The following is a 20,784-nucleotide window of genomic DNA, read 5'->3' as shown; positions in this document are numbered from 1 at the left end:
CAGTCAACTTTTTTTGGGGGGGGGGTGGACCGTGTTATTGGGTTGGTGTTTTTATTTTGATTATATATATTGTGGCTTTATATTTTGATTTTGTTCTGTGAACCACCCTGAGGCCTCTGGGATAGGGCAGTATATAGATTCAAGACATGATGAAATAAAAATCAACCAATGGAGAATGCGGAGAAATACCATCCTCAGTACTGTGAACGGGACACATGGTGGTGGGATCTTGTTTCCTAGAGGCTGCTAGAGACAGAGACTGGTGGAGCCTGCGATGGGGAGGGTTTTCTCAAGCCCATCCTCTGGCCACTTTGGGTGGGTCTGGGCTGCTTGATTCCTGCTGCTCCCTTCTGGTTCTCCCCCTGAAGGGAAGAAGCGCCTTGGTGGCTTCAAAGCCACTTCAAGTGAATTTCCACTCCATCTTTGAAAGGCTTCTCCAACAGAGGGGAGCTCTCAGGGGTTGGTGGAGGGGAGAAAGGTTGCTCTGAACTTTCGACTCTCTCTTCCCCTTCAACATGTTCTGCGGAAGGAGAGCTTCTGTTGCACATGGAGCCAATTTGCTCCTTGTCTTTGAGCAGAAACCTCTCTACTCATAAACAAATTGTCTGTGCAGAAGCCAGGCTAGCATTCTAGCAGCTTTATTATTCTTTACGAATTTATTTATTAATATTTTTTTACTTTCTTACTTAATTATTTAATCTTTCATAAAATCCATGCACTGTTTTGGCCAATCACCCCTAGAGCGCTTTACGTCAAGATAAGTCAGGATGATCATAACAAAGTTTACAGTCTTACTTTAGAACATTCCAAAAGTTAAAATAATAAAACAGAATCAAATTACCTCAACTTCCTACGAATCTGGGTGGATGCTTTCTTTATTACATTAAAAAAATAAATAAAAAATTATTAAGTCTCCACAGATATTCCAATCTCTTGTCTTTGTATACAGTTTAAACAAACAAACAAACAACCCCCCCCCCACAATTCCTTCTTGACTTCCCACCCCCCCTTCTCTATGTTTGTTTTTATTACTTCTTTGTATCAGATGTTTTAAAAAACATGTTTTTATTATCAAAGCCCCAATGTCGTATTTCAGTCATCCGCTGCTTATATTTGAAATCCTGCCTTTGACTTCATGTATGGATGATGATAATAATAATAATAATAATAATAATAATAATAATAATTTATTATTTTTACCCCACCCATCTGGCTGGGTTTCCCCAGCCACTCTGGGCGGCTTCCAAAAGAATATTAAAATACTGTGATACATCAAACATTAAAAGCTTCCCTAAACAGGGCTGCCTTCAGATGTCTTCTAAAAGTCTGGTAGTTGTTGTTCCCCTTGCCATCTGGTGGGAGGGTGTTCCACAGGGAGGGCGCCACTACTGAGATTGTCAAATGATAGTTTGACAAATAAGATATCAATGGTCTCCATTCTTCCTGAAAAGATTCATCCTCATGTCCTCTTAGTTTAGCAGGTAATTTCACCATTTCAGCATATTCCCCCAGTTTCATAAACGAATCCTCCCTCTTTCCACTTCTGTGCATATAAAGTTCTAGCTGCTTTGGTTGCATACATAAATAACCCCCCAGTCAGCTTTCTTGGGACCTTAATTATTAAATTTATATAGGAGCCTTCATTGGATTGCTACAGGTTGAATTGCTATAAGAATAAGTGTTTAGTAAGCTTTCCACAAGTCCGGAGAGATGAAAGTCTAAGGAGGATGCAATCTTAGCTAATGAATCTAAATGCTTTATCAGTGGCTGTTCTGTCAATTACCGTATTTTTTGCACCATAACACTCACTTTTTTCCTCCTAGAAAGTAAGGGGAAAGGTCTGTGCGTGTTATGAAGGGAATGCCTACAGATGGTGGGGGGAATCTGCTGCAGTTGTGAGCAGAGGATCGCTTGTAATCTGGTGATCCACTCAACATCAGTGCACAATGTGTCATATCCTGGACAACGCAATAAAATCCATTCTACTCCAGTCAAGGCTTGGCTAAGGTCAGTTGCTACTCTTTGGAACAGGGAGCAGAGATTACACAATACAGAAATTAAACCAGCAGACTACGGAAGAGAACTTAAAGGAATTTCTCAATTTATTAATATACAAAGTTTAGGAGAATTAAATGATGTGAAGTAAACTTCTGAATGATTCAGCATACCGGTAGAAAATGGAGCACAGGTATTTGAATATCTAGAAATGAAATAAATAGAAAGTATTGTTGAATATCAGAATTGATATGGTTAATAGCAAAGCAAAAAGACTAAAAAACCTAACTCCCATCTCCCTCTAGACTGTCTTGTTGTGAGATAAATATAAGTTCCCAAAACACAAAATTTTAAAAAGATAATAGTTTACAAATTACGGGCAGTAGACCAGGACTCATTGTAATCCTTGGCAAAGCAAGGTAGCAAAACATTTCTTCCCATCTTCCTGTTTATGTGAACAGAACTACATAAAAGTTGGGCTAAGAATGAACATAATCTCTTTCAGAGGTGGAGAAGGAGCAACATGGATGACAGGAGTGTTTCCTTTAGGCACTTCTGGACATCAGGAACATGGAATGTTTTAAGAATCAGATGTCCCCTTAATTTCTGTTTGTCAGGTGCTCCTTTGTGTTCAGATCAGGCCTCAGCACAATAATGTAGCACTTGGGAAGGAAGATGCAGCCCAGGAGCCCAGCACTGGAGGCCAACATAGAGAAGATCTGCACGGCCACCATGTACTTGCCCTTGGTGCTCAGGTAGGTGGGCACAAAAGACACCCAAACACTGCAGAAGACCAGCATGCTGAAGGTGATCAGCTTGGCTTCGTTGAAGGAGCCAGGTAGCTTCCTGGCTAGGAAAGCCACCGTGAAGCAGGTGGCAGCCAAGAAGCCCATGTAGCCGAGGGCAACGTAAAACATGGCCACAGACCCTTCGTTGCATTGCAGGATGATCTCTCCCAGCTGGGAGCGCATGTCCGGCTCTGGGAATGGGGGAGAAGAGCCCAGCCAGATGGTGCAGATGAGAACTTGCCCCCCAGAACAGGAGATGACAATGGAGTTGGCCAGACTCTTGCCCAGCCATCTCCTCACTCTGTTCCCGGGCTTTGTGGCCAGGAAGGCCAGCACCACTGTGATGGTCTTTGCCAAGACAGAAGAAACAGCAACTGAGAAGATGATGCTGAAGGCCGTTTGTCGAAGAAGGCAGGTCTCTTTCCTTGGGTGCCCGATGAAGAGGAAGGAGGACAGAAAGGAAAGCAGGAGGGAGACGAGCAGGATGTAGGAGAGGTCCCGGTTGTTGGCTTTGACTATGGGAGTTTCCTTGTATTTAATGAAGATTCCCAACACAATGCCTGCTGTTAAGGACAAGAAGAGGGCAACAGAAGCTAAAACCATTCCCAAACATTCTCCATAAGTCAGGAAGGTGGTAATCTTGGGGACACATTGATCTCTGTCCTTGTTTGAATGGTGATCTTCTGGGCATTTGGTGCAATGTTCTGCATCTGAGGAAGAGAAAAAGAGTGACTGCAACATCACTTACATCCCTAATGATCTGTGCTCTTTTACATTTTGAAAAACTCTGTGGTGGACCTCAGGAAATAAGAATGTTATAATAGGTAAAGCAACATTGTGATCTAGGATAAACTGAGTAGCAATGAGCACTCCACTTCTGTTAACTGCATTTTTTTGGATCCTGCCTAATCCTGAAGAAACAGCTCTTTAACTGGACATTTTAAATGCAGTTTTCTGTTGCTTCCATGCAATGTTCATAGTAGTGAGATCAAAACCGTCCATTGATTATATTGTAATAATTTTCATCTGAAGTATTCTTTATATTTTTTCGTGCTTTTGCTATTAAAAATTTGCTGGTTTGCATCACCTGTCCATTCTTTTTTATAAATATCAAAATTATTTCCTTTTTGGTGTGACTTGGTATAAAAAATAAAAAAGGGCTGTTTGTGGGAATTCCTCTCACAGCTGCCCACTTTCCACCCCAGAGATTTCTTCCTTATGGCCACTCCTTTCAACGCCCTTCCTGGATGTAATAAAGTTGATTAATCCTATGGATGTCGAGGAAGGAGCCACATCCCCCAATGTCTGCAGAAATCTCACAAAAAGTGTTTGAGACTGGATTTCTGCCCTGTGTTTACTCTCTCCAAAATACCTTCCCCCTTGGCGTCACCCACCTTCCTGGGCGGAGAAGGTCCCTTCCGCACACCGAGCACAAGCATAGCAGCAAACGGGCTTTCCTTCCAGAACCACCTTGGCATATCCAGGTCGACATCTTTCTGTACACCTGGAACGAGGTACAGTCTAACCAGAAAGACAAGAAGGTGCAACAAAGAGGAACAGTTAGGAGTATTTGTGGGTATGTAATTCACTCATAGAGTGAATTCAAACGGTTCTCTGGACTGCAGCCTTTGACCCCTCATCAGGGTCCTTTCAACCCCCCACTGACCATTGGGGCGACCAGAATATCTTCATAATTCATTCAGGACAACTGAGGTTTGCGCCACAGAACTCTGATTCCTCTTCTCCGTTTACCTGCTTCCCTGCTTAATAAATCTTCAAATAAATGGAGGCTGAAATGTGATTTCCCCAAAGTTCAGGATTCGGATAATCTCTCAATCACCAATTAAGACAAATTTACTATGACTTTTCCAAATATTGGTTTCCCTCACTCTGTTCTTGAGGCATGCAAGGTTTCCTCTTGTCGCTGATCTATTTCCCTAGTTATTTCTAGTTCATGTGCCATTCCTTAACATTAACCTTATCTTACAATAGGGTTGTTGTTTTTTTAACTTCTCATCCTTCACCAACAGCTGTGCACTTCTCAATTCCTGCACGTACAATAGTTTAACATTTGCAACATCTACAAGTGAGCTTACTCCACAAATTTAAAAAATCCTCAATAAATCAGTAATTATCATTTCTAAAATAAATTACTTTCCATCCTTATGCATGTATGAAAACCCAATAGTTTACTTTTACTAGGTATTTTCAATTTTCCCTAGGTGTTTTCCCCTTTCTTCTTATCTATCTACGTAGTCCTTTCAGTCGAAGATTCTGTCCAGAATTTTTAGATTCTCAGTCTGGCTCGGAAATAGATGGTGTCTTCTCTGAGGACCTCTGGGCTCTATCCTTTCTGTGAGCACCCCAAATCCCCCTCCTATCTCTGCTGCTGTGGAAAGAAGGAGTGGTGGTTGCAGCTGTTATTGACGGTCAAGACATCATTGATCAACCCGATATAGTAATTTTGCAGCACTTGTTCAAGGAAAAACATATTCAGGATCTCCTAGCCTCCCCTCTCTGTGATTCCCCTTACCTTGTTGAATTTCTTGTTCCACTCAATGGCTTCTGGGTTAATGGTGAACTTTATGCCAGCAGATGTCTCTCTCCTTATATTCCCAATTTTCACAAGGTCACGAGACTTATTGGGAGACATTACCCAGTTCATAATATCAAAGTCCGCTGGCAGCTCCCAGTTCTCATCCAAGCACAGCCTGCCTCTGGAAGTATTCAGACACTGGATTTCTCTCAAGAAAGGGTGAAGCTGGAATGGCAGGGAAAAACACCAGCACTGAGAAAGCTTGAAGCCAAGATGGATATCTCAGTCCTACTCACTTCAACCTCTTAGGATTTGGGGCTGCGTGTATCTCATGTAGACTGGAATTCCTATTCAGCCATTTCTATTACTACAGAACCTGCAAGTGCCCCAATTTTCCAGGGATGTCCCTGAATTAGAGACAGTTTTTCATTTGATCCCGGAATTTCCCACTTTTCCTTAGAATGTGCCTATGTTCATTTGAGAAATGTTGGTGGATGTGGAGTTATCCAATCTACAAGCTGTCCAGTCCTATATCGGGAATTTTTAAATGTTTAATATTTTAGTATGAATTTCTTTATTTTGGGAGCTGCCCAGAGTGCTGAGGCAACTGAAGAAGATGTATAAACAGTGCTATTATTCTAGAAAATAACTCACCATGAACACCTCCCTCTGAGAATGGCAATGGCACCCACCTGAGAGGTGCCAAAACTGAGTTCCAGCAAGTTCCCCTCTGAAAAAAAGCCCTGGGTACAAGCAGTAAGATTATCATTATGGAATGGGCTGTCTCTATTTTCATTAGAGAAATGTTGGGTGGTATGCTACTATTACTAAATTTAATAGTAACTATGTTATTTTACAGGTCTATCCACAGTCAAGATCAGTACCTGTGTGGACTGCAGGTTGCAAAAGGGGGAAGGAAATACCTGCCACGGCTGTAGCCTTTGGGGTCCCCATTGCTCTCCTTCCTCCACCATCAGCCTCCTCTGGGATCTCGATGAAAGCGAAGCATGCAAGGCCTGAGCCACAGCCTGAACATTGATGTAAGTGCCATAGCTGTCTAGAGACTGGGCTCTCTCACGCACCTCTTGGGGCAACGGCTCCAGTTTCTCCTCCTCTCTGCATCTTATCCTGCCTTTCACAGAAAACAAATACTTTGAATATGAACACTGAAAAGCTTCATCAAAAGAATCCATAAGATTGGTCTGCCCTTTATATTTGTCACCTTTGCTGCTCCTTATTCCAGTCTGAATTGCAAAGGACAGAGAACCATGGAGGTGCTGGAAGTGATTTGGAGGGATGTAAAAGCCAGTTCTGATTTCTAGCAAAGCTGTTGTGATCCAGACTTTTGCCCCTATTTCCTTCTCATAGAAATGATGTATTGCCACGAGTATTGTGATACTCAGTGCATTGGTTATATAGAAAACAAATACCCCAACTTGTCTCCATAGGAAAAAAGGTTCCCCAGTCCTGATAAATTGATTCACATCATTTTCTGGTACTCTTTTTGATAAAGCAATGCAGATCCCTTTGCTGAGCATCAGAGGTTTCACAGCGCTCACAAATCTTTCTCCACTGTCATTGTCTGGAGTGAAGAGGCCAATCCACGTCCATCCAAAATGCAGGAGCAATTCAACAATCCCCTGGTACTGACCTTCCTCTTTGGGACTCATCCGGTAGACAAAAGGGAACAGGGTTGTACCTTTGAGAACCTGGGCAGTGAAGCCATAATTGATCTAGCAAGGAAAACAAAAGATCAGCAATTTATTTTACTTTCATCATAACGGGTATTTAATCATATGAAATGCCAGATATCTATCTAAATCTGTGCTGCTGAGGCTGATGGGGGTTTTAGTCTGAAACAACTGGAGGTGTCAAGCTGGTGAAGGCTCAGTTTTGAAAAAGGGATGTTGGATCCATAGCTCAGGATTTTCCCATTTTGAAAAATATCCACATTGACCCCTCCAAAGAGAAAATAGAATTTTACGCAGTTGAAATTCTATGTCCTTCCATGCTCTCCCACCACTTACCTGTGGGATTTTGTAGATGCCTGACAAGGCTGAAATCACTCTTGAGATGAAAATGTTGCTTCTTTCAAGAACAGCCAGCAGGTGATTCTGTTCTCCACAGTGATAATTGGGAATATTGCATCCACTGCCTGCAAGCAGCTCTAGCATGGCGTCTGAAGTCATCCTTGCATTGAAATAGTTCTCATAGATGTTGTAGCCCAGGGTGATGTTGGGTAAGAGCCTGAGATCCTGGTTGATCTCTTGAATGGTGAACAGGAAAGACAACATGTACCAGTAGATCCTAGGTGTGTCTCTGGAATAAATGAATCGTTTAAAAAGAGTGAAACTGGCATTCATATTAATGGGGGTGGGGACATTATACGAGCCAAAAAGATTAGTGTGTAATGATTAATCCTATTGCATTAATATCAAACCATTTACAGTCTAGTATAGAATAAAAATTTGGAGATCTCTGCTCCATGACTGGAGCTTTGCTGCAAACAGCACACAGAGCTGTTCAACAGTGGAACAGACTCCCTCCGAAGGTGACCATGTGTCATGGATGCATCAGGTGAGATTCTTCCGGCTTCCTTCCATCTCTGCAATCTATGATTCTATTATATAGTGGTACTATGAGTAAGAAATGAAGGCGCCCCTCAAAATGTGTGCTATACTGGGAAGTTGCTGCAAAGGCTGCTTTTGCTGCAGTGGTCTTTGCCTTCTTCCAATGGGCTAGACTATAGGTAGATAAGAGACAAATTTTATTGAAGGAGGGGAAGCACCAAATACCTCAGTCCCCTTTTACTTAGAAATGAGGCCTGGTGGCTTGCAGCTTTGAGTGTGTGGTAAAACCTATAATTTTGCACATGTTTTTCATTAGTGACTCCACCAATGAGGACACCCCCTGGTCTGTATTATTTTATATAATCATTTTATTTGAAGCATATCATTCCTGCTCTTCTCCCATAAAAAACCACCCATTTTCAAGAGAGATTTTTTCATTCTGAGATGTAGGTGTCCTGTTGTGTTGTATAAAGAGACCTGTGATCGAAATAGAATAAATGTAAAATAATTAATCTCATTTGCTTGGAAATGGCTTGAGTTTCATGCCACCCTCTGGGTTAGGAAACAGCTACCTACTGTGTCAACCATTGCAATCGTTAGAAATAAGACCAGTTGTGTGTGTGTGAAGAAAAGGAATATTTCCTTTTCACATTTTGGACTCCACTAACAAGGAAGTCTTCTGACTCATATTATTTTATTTATCATTTCAATTAAAGCACATATTTCCTGCTCTCCAGCCACAAAACGTTAACCTGTAGGATTTTAAAAATCCAATTTCCAGAGCTCAAAGGTGGAATTGCCTGAGTTTCATGGCATCCTGCAGGTGGGGAAATTCAGTGCATCCATAGGTAGGAGAGTGTTTCACTAAGGAAGACCCAGGGAACAAGGAAATGGGAGAGGTTTGGGTGGAATCTTTTAGTGGACCCCCCAGCTCCCATCAGCCCAGCCAGCAAGACCAATGGTCAGGGCAGGGTAGACCTGCAACATGAGGACAGCCTTGGCTCCCCAGCCCTGAGAAAGGCGCTCTTTCCTTGATAAATAGGAACCATTACAAGGACTGGAGGACCATGAAACCCACCCACATATGATTTTACATACCCCTCATTCCTGGCCAAGGGTGTCTGAGAAAAGACGTATGGAGTTTCCTTATGTAAGCGTTTTGGAGAGATGATCCCACTGATGAGAAAGTGTCCAGGCCGGTAGTAATTGCGAGCATCCATTAAATCCCTGACCAGATTCAAGGGGCATTTCGCCTTGTGGTTCCCGCAGACTCCAAAGGGCATCTTGAGCAGCAGAAGCTGCAACAGAAGGAACAGGGATCTCATTCTGGCTCTGCCTCCTCCTCCTCTTACTGCCAAGGAGGCAAAGCAGAAGAACCCAAAGACTCTTGCAAGACCAGACTAGGTGGGCTTTCCCAATCTGGGTGGGCTTTCCCAATCTGGGTGGTTTTCAACTCTACCTTCAGAGCTTGGAAGCACAAGGCAGGCACACCCCTCTGTCTTGTCTCAGTCTGTCTCCAACACAGGAAATATTCTCGGCACCAACTTTTTCTTTCCCAGACACAGCGCAATTAATATTGTCATGTTGCTTTCCGTGGCTCATGCAATCTCCCGAAATATCTCCTGGGCTTTCAGAAGATGAGATGACTATAATTTTGATTATTCCAAGTGGAATAAGTTTCATCACAAAAACTTTCTGGAGTCTTGAATGGCTCAAGCGGCATGTGCAGAGCTGGAGAAAAACATGCTTGATTCTAGCCGATCCCTTCTGATGAAACTGGTGGAATATGATGAAATGTCTAAACTCAGAGGACAAAATGATGGATTGTTTTTTTACGATCTTTCTTTACACATTAAAAAATACGCAAATCAAACATATTGTTCTGTAATTAAATAAACACTTTACACAAAAAGAAAATAGAAAAGGGGGAAAAGAAGAGAAAGAATATCAAGAAATAGAAAAAATAGAAAGAAAGTTAAATGAAGAATCTTACCAAAGACATACAGTTCTTTAAGAAATACAAACCATCAGCGATATTACTATAAACATATGTTTCCATCAAGAAGTCCTTTTATCTTCACCTTATCAATTTCCTCTCACTTCTCTTACTTTTCTTATTTATGTCTGATCTCTGGTTTTATTCCCAGATTTGTTAATGACTTCCTTCTATCTCTATAACGTTCCTAATTCCTCATTTCTTAAAATTTCTGTGTCTGTTCTTATTCTACAAAAGACCATTCTCTTACCTCTGTGGAATTTAATCTATGCTCCACCAAGAGTAATCATGGGAAACATATTTCATCATGTAATTTTAATAAACATCCCATTCTTTTTCCTGAATGATTTCTTATTGATTCTCTTAGTTTGGCTAATTCCAGATATAAGTTTCATCACACTAACTTTCTGGATTCTTGACTGGCTCAAGCAGCAGGTGCAGAGCGGGAGAAAAACATGATGGACAGAAGTCAAGGGGTGTGTTTGGGAGTTGGAAATTTGGTTTGAACTTTGCTCACAAGGACCAAAGAAGACACTGGAAGCTGGATCCGACCACGGACTCTCCTTCCTTGGAGGTTTTGAAGCAGAGGTCGGACAGTCATCTGTTTTTGGCGGGGGGGGGGGGTGGAGCGTGTTATTGGGTTGGTGTTTTTATTTTGATTCTATATATTGTGGCTTTATATTTTGATTTTGTTCTGTCAACCACCCTGAGGCCTCTGGGATAGGGCAGTATATAGATTCAAGAAATGCAGAAATAAAAATCAATCAATGGAGAATGCGGAGAAATACCATCCTCATTACTGTGAATGGGACACATGGTGGTGGGATCTTGTTTCCTAGAGGCTGCTAGAGACAGAGACTGGTGGAGCCTGCGATGGGGAGGGTTTTCTCAAGCCCATCCTCTGGCCACTTTGGGTGGGTCTGGGCTGCTTGATTCCTGCCGCTCCCTTCTGGTTCTCCCCTGGAAGGGAAGTAGCGCCTTGGTGGCTTCAAAGCCACTTCAAGTGAATTTCCACCCCATCTTTGAAAGGCTTCTCCAACAGAGGGGAGCTCTCAGGGGTTGGTGGAGGGGAGAAAGGTTGCTCTGAACTTTCGACTCTCTCTTCCCCTTCGACATGTTCTGCGGAAGGAGAGCTTCTGTTGCACATGGAGCCAACTTGCTCCTCGTCTTTGAGCAGAAACCTCTCTACTCATAAACAAATTGTCTGTGCAGAAGCCAGGCTAGCATTCTAGCAGCTTTATTATTCTTTACGAATTTGTTTATTAATATTTTTTTACTTTCTTACTTAATTATTTAATCTTTCATAAAATCCATGCACTGTTTTGGCCAATCACTTTACGTCAAGATAAGTCAGGATGTTCATAACAAAGTTTACAGTCTTACTTTAGAACATTCCAAAAGTTAAAATAATAAAACAGAATCAAATTACCTCTACTTCCTAAGAATCTGGGTGGATGCTTTCTTTATTACATTTAAAAAAAAAATTTATTAAGTCTCCACAGATATTCCAATCTCTTGTCTTTGTATACAGGTTAAAAAAACAAACAACCCCCCCCCCACAATTTCTTCTTGACTCCCCACCCCCCCTTCTCTGTGTTTGTTTTTATTACTTCTTTTTATCAGATGTTTTAAATAACATGTTTTTATTATCAAAGCCCCAATGTCGTATTTCAGTCATCCGCTGCTTATATTTCAAATCCTGCCTTTGACTTCATGTATGGATGATGATAATAATAATAATAATAATAATAATAATAATAATAATAATAATTTATTATTTATACCCCGCCCATCTGGCTGGGTTTCCCCAGCCACTCTGGGCGGCTTCCAAAAGAATATTAAAATACTGTGATACATCAAACATTAAAAGCTTCCCTAAACAGGGCTGCCTTCAGATGTCTTCTAAAAGTCTGGTAGTTGTTGTTCCCCTTGCCATCTGGTGGGAGGGTGTTCCACAGGGAGGGCGCCACTACTGAGACTGTCAAATGATAGTTTGACAAATAAGATATCAATGGTCTCCATTCTTCCTGAAAAGATTCATCCTCATGTCCTCTTAGTTTAGCAGGTAATTTCACCATTTCAGCATATTCCCCCAGTTTCATAAACGAATCCTCCCTCTTTCCACTTCTGTGCATATAAAGTTCTAGCTGCTTTGGTTGCATACATAAATAACCCCCCAGTCAGCTTTCTTGGGACCTTAATTATTAAATTTATATAGGAGCCTTCATTGGATTGCTACAAGTTGAATTGCTATAAGAATAAGTGTTTAGTAAGCTTTCCACTAGTCCGGAGAGATGAAAGTCTAAGGAGGATGCAATCTTAGCTAATGAATCTAAATGCTTTATCAGTGGCTGTTCTGTCAATTACCGTATTTTTTGCACCATAACACTCACTTTTTTCCTCCTAGAAAGTAAGGGGAAAGGGAATGCCTACAGATGGTGGGGGGAATCTGCTGCAGTTGTGAGCAGAGGATCGCTTGTAATCTGGTGATCCACTCAACATCAGTGCACAATGTGTCATATCCTGGACAACGCAATAAAATCCATTCTACTCCAGTCAAGGCTTGGCTAAGGTCAGTTGCTACTCTTTGGAACAGGGAGCAGAGATTACACAATACAGAAATTAAACCAGCAGACTACGGAAGAGAACTTAAAGGAATTTCTCAATTTATTAATATACAAAGTTTAGGAGAATTAAATGATGTGAAGTAAACTTCTGAATGATTCAGCATACCGGTAGAAAATGGAGCACAGGTATTTGAATATCTAGAAATGAAATAAATAGAAAGTATTGTTGAATATCAGAATTGATATGGTTAATAGCAAAGCAAAAAGACTAAAAAACCTAACTCCCATCTCCCTCTAGACTGTCTTGTTGTGAGATAAATATAAGTTCCCAAAACACAAAATTTTAAAAAGATAATAGTTTACAAATTACGGGCAGTAGACCAGGACTCATTGTAATCCTTGGCAAAGCAAGGTAGCAAAACATTTCTTCCCATCTTCCTGTTTATGTGAACAGAACTACATAAAAGTTGGGCTAAGAATGAACATAATCTCTTTCAGAGGTGGAGAAGGAGCAACATGGATGAGCAGCTGTGTTTCCTTTAGGCACTTCTGGACATCAGGAACATGGACTGTTTTAAGAATCAGATGTCCCCTTAATTTCTGGTTGTCAGGTGCTCCTTTGTGTTCAGATCAGGCCTCAGCACAATAATGTAGCACTTGGGAAGGAAGATGCAGCCCAGAAGCCCAGCGCTGGAGGCCAACATAGAGAAGATCTGCACGGCCACCATGTACTTGCCCTTGGTGCTCAGGTAGGTGGGCACAAAAGACACCCAAACACTGCAGAAGACCAGCATGCTGAAGGTGATCAGCTTGGCTTCGTTGAAGGAGCCAGGTAGCTTCCTGGCTAGGAAAGCCACCGTGAAGCAGGTGGCAGCCAAGAAGCCCAGGTAGCCGAGGGCAACGTAAAACATGGACACAGACCCTTCGTTGCATTGCAGGATGATCTCTCCCAGCTGGGAGCGCATGTCCGGCTCTGGGAATGGGGGAGAAGAGCCCAGCCAGATGGTGCAGATGAGAACTTGCCCCCCAGAACAGGAGATGACAATGGAGTTGGCCAGACTCTTGCCCAGCCATCTCCTCACTCTGTTCCCGGGCTTTGTGGCCAGGAAGGCCAGCACCACTGTGATGGTCTTTGCCAAGACAGAAGAAACAGCAACTGAGAAGATGATGCTGAAGGCCGTTTGTCGAAGAAGGCAGGTCTCTTTCCTTGGGTGCCCGATGAAGAGGAAGGAGGACAGAAAGGAAAGCAGGAGGGAGACGAGCAGGATGTAGGAGAGGTCCCGGTTGTTGGCTTTGACTATGGGAGTTTCCTTGTATTTAATGAAGATTCCCAACACAATGCCTGCTGTTAAGGACAAGAAGAGGGCAACAGAAGCTAAAACCATTCCCAAACATTCTCCATAAGTCAGGAAGGTGGTAATCTTGGGGACACATTGATCTCTGTCCTTGTTTGAATGGTGATCTTCTGGGCATTTGGTGCAATGTTCTGCATCTGAGGAAGAGAAAAAGAGTGGCTGCAACATCACTTACATCCCTAATGATCTGTGCTCTTTTACATTTTGAAAAACTCTGTGGTGGACCTCAGGAAATAAGAATGTTATAATAGGTAAAGCAACATTGTGATCTAGGATAAACTGAGTAGCAATGAGCACTCCACTTCTGTTAACTGCATTTTTTTGGATCCTGCCTAATCCTGAAGAAACAGCTCTTTAACTGGACATTTTAAATGCAGTTTTCTGTTGCTTCCATGCAATGTTCATAGTAGTGAGATCAAAACCGTCCATTGATTATATTGTAATAATTTTCATCTGAAGTATTCTTTATATTTTTTCGTGCTTTTGCTATTAAAAATTTGCTGGTTTGCATCACCTGTCCATTCTTTTTTATAAATATCAAAATTATTTCCTTTTTGGTGTGACTTGGTATAAAAAATAAAAAAGGGCTGTTTGTGGGAATTCCTCTCACAGCTGCCCACTTTCCACCCCAGAGATTTCTTCCTTATGGCCACTCCTTTCAATGCCCTTCCTGGATTTAATAAAGTTGATTAATCCTATGGATGTCGAGGAAGAATCCACATCCCCCAATGTCTGCAGAAATCTCACAAAAAGTGTTTGAGACTGGATTTCTGCCCTGTGTTTACTCTCTCCAAAATACCTTCCCCCTTGGCGTCACCCACCTTCCTGGGCGGAGAAGGTCCCTTCCGCACACCGAGCACAAGCATAGCAGCAAACGGGCTTTCCTTCCAGAACCACCTTGGCATATCCAGGTCGACATCTTTCTGTACACCTGGAACGAGGTACAGTCTAACCAGAAAGACAAGAAGGTGCAACAAAGAGGAACAGTTAGGAGTATTTGTGGGTATGTAATTCACTCATAGAGTGAATTCAAACGGTTCTCTGGACTGCAGCCTTTGACCCCTCATCAGGGTCCTTTCAACCCCCCACTGACCATTGGGGCGACCAGAATATCTTGTTCTTCATAATTCGTTCAGGACAACTGAGGTTTGCACCACAGAACTCTGATTCCTCTTCTCCGTTTACCTGCTTCCCTGCTTAATAAATCTTCAAATAAATGGAGGCTGAAATGTGATTTCCCCAAAGTTCAGGATTCGGATAATCTCTCAATCACCAATTAAGACAAATTTACTATGACTTTTCCAAATATTGGTTTCCCTCACTCTGTTCTTGAGGCATGCAAGGTTTCCTCTTGTCGCTGATCTATTTCCCTAGTTATTTCTAGTTCATGTGCCATTCCTTAACATTAACCTTATCTTACAATAGGGTTGTTGTTTTTTTAACTTCTCATCCTTCACCAACAGCTGTGCACTTCTCAATTCCTGCACGTACAATAGTTTAACATTTGCAACATCTACAAGTGAGCTTACTCCACAAATTTAAAAAATCCTCAATAAATCAGTAATTATCATTTCTAAAATAAATTACTTTCCATCCTTATGCATGTATGAAAACCCAATAGTTTACTTTTACTAGGTATTTTCAATTTTCCCTAGGTGTTTTCCCCTTTCTTCTTATCTATCTACGTAGTCCTTTCAGTCGAAGATTCTGTCCAGAATTTTTAGATTCTCAGTCTGGCTCGGAAATAGATGGTGTCTTCTCTGAGGACCTCTGGGCTCTATCCTTTCTGTGAGCACCCCAAATCCCCCTCCTATCTCTGCTGCTGTGGAAAGAAGGAGTGGTGGTTGCAGCTGTTATTGACGGTCAAGACATCATTGATCAACCCGATATAGTAATTTTGCAGCACTTGTTCAAGGAAAAACATATTCAGGATCTCCTAGCCTCCCCTCTCTGTGATTCCCCTTACCTTGTTGAATTTCTTGTTCCACTCAATGGCTTCTGGGTTAATGGTGAACTTTATGCCAGCAGATGTCTCTCTCCTTATATTCCCAATTTTCACAAGGTCACGAGACTTATTGGGAGACATTACCCAGTTCATAATATCAAAGTCCGCTGGCAGCTCCCAGTTCTCATCCAAGCACAGCCTGCCTCTGGAAGTATTCAGACACCGGATTTCTCTCAAGAAAGGGTGAAGCTGGAATGGCAGGGAAAAACACCAGCACTGAGAAAGCTTGAAGCCAAGATGGATATCTCAGTCCTACTCACTTCAACCTCTTAGGATTTGGGGCTGCGTGTATATCATGTAGACTGGAATTCCTATTCAGCCATTTCTATTACTACAGAACCTGCAAGTGCCCCAATTTTCCAGGGATGTCCCTGAATTAGAGACAGTTTTTCATTTGATCCTGGAATTTCCCAACTTTGCTTAGAATGTCCCTATTTTCATTGGAGAAATGTTGGCGGATGTGGAGTTATCCAACCTACAAGCTGTCCAATCCTATATCGGGAATTTTTAAATGTTTAATATTTTAGTATGAATTTCTTTTGGGAGCTGCTCAGAGTGCTGAGGCAACTGAAGAAGATGTATAAACGGTGCTATTCTAGAAAAGAAGGTGCCGGAACTCACCATGAGCACCTCCCTCTGAGAATGGCAATGGCACCCACCTGAGAGGTGTCAAAATTGAGTTCCAGTGAGTTCCCCTCTGAAAAAAAGCCCTGGGTGTAAGCAGTAAGATTATCATTATGGAATGGGCCGTCCCTATTTTCAACAGAGAAATGTTGGGCGGTATGCTACTATTACTAATACTAATAGTAACTATGATATTTTGCATGTCTATCCACAGTCAAGATCAGCATCTGTGTGGACTGCAGGTTGCAAAAAGGGGAAGGAAATACCTGCCACGGCTGTAGCCTTGCGTGTCTCCATTGCTCTCCTTCCTCCACCATCAGCCTCCTCTGGGATCTAGATGAAAGCGAAGCATGCAAGGCCTGAGCCGCAGCCTGAACATTGATGTAAGTGCCATAGCTGTCATGAAACAGGACTCTCTCATGCTCCTCTTGGGGCAACGACTCCAGTTTCTCCTCCTCTCTGCATCTTATCCTGCCTTTCACGGACAACAAATGCTTTGAATATGAACACTGAAATGCTTGATTGAAATACTCCCCAAGATTGGTCTGCCATTTATATTGGTCACCTTTGCTGCTCCTTATTCCGGTCTGAATTGCAAAGGACAGAGAACCATGGAGGTGCCGGAATAAATTTGGAGGGATGTAATAGTCAGTTCTGATTTCTAGCAAAGCTGTTGTGATCCAGACTTTTGCCCCTATTTCCATCTCATAAAGCATGTTTATTGCCAGGAGTAGAATGATGCCCATTGAATTGGTTACATAGTAAAAAAATACCCCAACTTGTCTCCATAGGAAAAAAGGTTCCCCAGGCCTGATAAATTTATCCATATCACCTTGTGGTACTCTTTTTGATAAAGCAATGCAGATCCCTTTGCTGAGCATCAGAGGTTTCACAGCGCTCACAAATCTTTCTCCATTGTCATTGTCTGGAGTGAAGAGGCCAATCCACGTCCATCCAAAATGCAGAAGCAATTCAACAATCCCCTGGTACTGACTTTCCTCTTTGGGAGTCATCCGGTAGACAAAAGGGAACAGGGTTGCACCTTCGAGAACCTGGGCAGTGAAGCCATAACTGATCTAGCAAGGAAAGCAAAAGATCAACAATTTATTTTACTTTCAGCATAACGGGTATTTAATCATTTGAAATGCCTGATATCTAAATCTCTCCTGGCTGAGGCTGATGGGAGTTTTAGTCTGAAACAACTGGAGGTATCAAGTTGGTGAAGGCTCAGTTTTGAAAAAGGGATGTTGGATCCATAGCTCAGGATTTTCCCATTTTGAAAAATATCCCCACTTGACCCCTCCAAAGAGAAAGTAGAATTTTGCACAGTTGAAATTCTCTGTCCTTCCATGGTCTCCCACTACTTACCTGTGGGATTTTGTAGATGCCTGACAAGGCTGAAATCACTCTTGAGATGAAAGTGTTGCTTCTTTCAAGAACAGCCAGCAGGTGATTCTGTTCTCCACAGTGATAATTGGGAATATTGCATCCACTGCCTGCAAGCAGCTCTAGCATGGCGTCCGAAGTCATCCTTGCATTGAAATAGTTCTCATAGATGTTGTAGCCCAGGGTGATGTTGGGTAAGAGCCTGAGATCCTGGTTGATCTCTTGGATGGTGAACAGGAAAGACAACATGTGCCAGTAGATCCTAGGTGTGTCTCTGCAATAAATGAATCCTTTAAAAAGAGTGAAACTGGTATTCATATTAATGGGGTTGGGGACATTATATGAGCCAAAAAGATTAGTATGTATTGATTAATCCTATTGCATTAATATCAAACCATTTACAGCCTAGTTTAGAATAAAAATTTGGAGATCTCTGCTGCATGACCGGAGCTTTGATGCAAACAGCAAACAGAGCTGTTCAACAGTGGAAGAGACTCCCTCTGAAGGTGACCATGTGTCATGGATGCTTCAGGTGAGATTCCTCCGGGTTCCTTCCATCTCTGCAATCTATGATTCTATTATATAGTGATACTATGAGTAAGAAATGAAGGCGCCCCTCAAAATGTGTGCTATACTGGGAAGTTGCTGCAAAGGCTGCTTTTCCTGCATTGGTCTTTGGCTTCTTCCAAGGGGCTAGACTATAGGAGACAATATTATTGAAGGAGGGGAAGCACCAAATACCTCAGTCCCCTTTTACTTAGAAATGAGGCCTGGTGGCTTGCAGCTTTGAGTGCGTGGTAAAACCTATAATTTTGTACATATTTTCATCAGTGACTCCACCAATGAGGACACCCCCTGGTCTGTATTCTTTTATATAATCATTTTATTTGAAGCATATCATTCCTGCTCTTCTCCCATAAAAAACCACCCATTTTCAAGAGAGATTTTTTCATTCTGAGATGTAGGTGTCCTGTTGTGTTGTATAAAGAGAACTGTGATCGAAATAGAATAAACGTAAAATAATTAATCTCATTTGCTTGGAAATTGCTTCAGTTTCATGCCACCCTCTGGGTTAGGAAACAGGTACCTAAAGTGTCAACCATTGCAATCGTTAGAAATGAGACCAGTTGTGTGTGTGTGTGAAGAAAAGGAATAATTCCTTTTCACATTTTAGACTCCACTAACAAGGAAGTCTTCTGACTCATATTATTTTATTTATTATTTCAATTAAAGCACATATTTCCTGCTCTCCAGCCACCAAACGTTAACCTGTAGGATTTCAAAATTCCATTTTTAAAACTATAGCATTCTTTGACGACATTTTGTTGATGGTCATTTATAATATTATATCATTATAAGGATATAATAGAAGAATGAAAGAATGCCAATGAATCTGGTCAGGGTTCAAAAGTTTGCACTGAATTTCCCCACCTGCAGGATACCATGAAACTGAGACAATCTCCAGAGCTCAAAGATTGAATTGCCTGAGTTTCATGGCATCCTGCAGGTGGGGAAATTCAGTGCATCCATAGGTAGGAGAGTGTTTCACTAAGGAAGACCCAGGGAACAAGGAAATGGGAGAGGTTTGGGTGGAATCTTTTAGTGGACCCCCCAGCTCCCATCAGCCCAGCCAGCAAGACCAATGGTCAGGGCAGGGTATACCTGCGACATGAGGACAGCCTTGGCTCCCCAGGCCTGTGAAAGGCGCTATTTCCTTGATAAATAGGAACCATTACAAGGACTGGAGGACCATGAAACCTATCCACATATGATTTTATATACCTCTCACTCCTGGCGAAGGGTGTCTGAGAGAAGACGTATGGAGTTTCCTTATAAAAGGTTTTTGGAGAGATGATCCCACTGATGAGAAAGTGTCCAGGCCGGTAGTAATTGCGAGCATCCGTTTGATCCCTGACCAGATTCAAGGGGCATTTTGCCTTGTGGTTCCCGCAGACTCCAAAGGGCATCATGAGCAGCAGAAGCTGCAACAGAAGCAGCAGGGATCTCATTCTGGCTCTGCCTCCTCCTCCTCTTATTGCCAAGGAGGCAAAGGAGAAAAACCCAAAGACTCTTGCAAGACCAACCTGGGTGGGCTTTCCCAATCTGGGTGGTTTTCAACTCTACCTTCAGAGCTTGGAAACACAAGGCAGGCACACCCCTCTTTGGCCAGCTCTGCATCTTCACTCAGTCTGTCTCCAACACAGGAAATATTCTCTGCACCAATTTTTTCTTTCTCAGACACAGCGCAATTAATATTGTTATGTTGCTTTCCGTGGCTCATGCAATCTCCCGAAATATCTCCTGAGCTTTCAGAAGATGAGATGACTATAATTTTGATTATTCCAAGTGGAATAAGTTTCATCACAAAAACTTTCTGGAGTCCTGAATGGCTCAAGCGGCAGGTGCAGAGCTGGAGAAAAACATGCTTGATTCTAGCCGATCCCTTCTGATGAAACTGGTGGAATATGATGAAATGTCTAAACTCAGAGGACAAAATGATGGATTGTTTTTTTACGATCTTTCTTTACACATTAAAAAATACGCAAATCAAACATATTGTTCCGTAATGAAAGAAACACTTTACACAAAGAGAAAAGGGAAAATAGTAAAGAAAGGGGGAAAAGAAGAGAAAGAATAGCGAGAAATAGAAAAAATAGAAAGAAAGTTAAATGAAGAATCTGATCAAATACATACAGTTTTTTAAGAAATACAAACCATCAGCGACATTACTATAAACATATATTTCCATCAAGAAGTCCTTTTATCTTCACCTTATCAATTTCCTCTCGCTTCTCTTACTTTTCTTATTTATGTCTAATCTCTGGTTTTATTCCCAGATTTGTTAATGACTTCCTTCTACCTCTATACGGTTCCTAATTCCTCATTTCTTAAAATTTCTATGTCTGTTCTTATTCTACAAAAGACCATTCTCTTAACTCTGTGGAATTTAATCTATGCTCCA

The 20,784-nt window shown here is 41.8% G+C and overlaps 3 protein-coding genes across 12 annotated transcripts in view; 1 reads left to right on the top strand and 2 right to left on the bottom strand.

Moving 5' to 3' along the window:
• Positions 1-2,566: 2,566 nt before the first annotated feature.
• LOC310668626 (vomeronasal type-2 receptor 26-like) lies at positions 2,567-9,229 on the bottom strand. Its single transcript, XM_083422037.1, has 6 exons — positions 8,988-9,229; positions 7,347-7,638; positions 6,243-7,052; positions 5,317-5,544; positions 4,178-4,304; positions 2,567-3,493 (listed from the first exon to the last, which is right to left on the bottom strand). The coding sequence occupies exons 1-6, from the start codon at positions 9,212-9,214 to the stop codon at positions 2,595-2,597; spliced, it is 2,583 nt and encodes an 860-aa protein (XP_083278163.1). The 5' UTR covers positions 9,215-9,229; the 3' UTR covers positions 2,567-2,594.
• LOC310668478 (vomeronasal type-2 receptor 26-like) overlaps positions 6,236-20,784 on the top strand; it is a 29,046-nt gene continuing 14,497 nt past the window's right edge. The window contains exon 1 of the mRNA XM_083421822.1: positions 6,236-6,359. Within this exon, the coding sequence (XP_083277948.1) occupies positions 6,327-6,359 (33 nt within the window). The 5' untranslated portion in view covers positions 6,236-6,326. The remainder of the gene's footprint in view (positions 6,360-20,784) is intronic.
• LOC310668321 (vomeronasal type-2 receptor 26-like) overlaps positions 12,764-20,784 on the bottom strand; it is a 77,602-nt gene continuing 69,581 nt past the window's right edge. For 5 of the 10 annotated variants that reach the window (XM_083421429.1, XM_083421431.1, XM_083421432.1 and 2 more), the window contains 6 exons: positions 19,605-19,804; positions 17,805-18,096; positions 16,703-17,512; positions 15,774-16,001; positions 14,629-14,755; positions 12,765-13,944 (listed from right to left, as the gene is read on the bottom strand). In XM_083421429.1, coding sequence (XP_083277555.1) covers positions 13,046-13,944; positions 14,629-14,755; positions 15,774-16,001; positions 16,703-17,512; positions 17,805-18,096; positions 19,605-19,804 — 2,556 coding nt within the window. In that variant the 3' untranslated portion in view covers positions 12,765-13,045. Of the gene's footprint in view, positions 13,945-14,628; positions 14,756-15,773; positions 16,002-16,702; positions 17,513-17,804; positions 18,097-19,604; positions 19,805-20,784 lie in introns of all 10 variants that reach the window. The other 5 variants (XM_083421434.1, XM_083421433.1, XM_083421436.1 and 2 more) reach the window with 2 other exon arrangements.

This window comes from Podarcis tiliguerta (assembly GCF_965153285.1).
Source record: "Podarcis tiliguerta genome assembly, chromosome: 18".
Lineage (NCBI taxonomy): Eukaryota > Metazoa > Chordata > Lepidosauria > Squamata > Lacertidae > Podarcis > Podarcis tiliguerta.
The sequence above is the reverse complement of the archived record's forward strand: the minus strand, read 5'-3'. Positions and strand labels throughout refer to the sequence as shown.

What these genes read in the sequence shown, in the direction of transcription:
- LOC310668626 (XM_083422037.1), bottom strand. Translation starts at nt 9,214, where the DNA reads ATGAGATCCCTGTTCCTTCTGTTGCAGCTTCTGCTGCTCAAGATGCCC. An exon ending in GCATCTACAAAATCCCACAG is followed by an intron (nt 7,053 to 7,346) that starts GTAAGTGGTGGG and finishes TTTCCTTGCTAG; the next exon opens with ATCAATTATGGCTTCACTGC. An exon ending in GGAACAAGAAATTCAACAAG is followed by an intron (nt 4,305 to 5,316) that starts GTAAGGGGAATC and finishes CTTTCTGGTTAG; the next exon opens with ACTGTACCTCGTTCCAGGTG.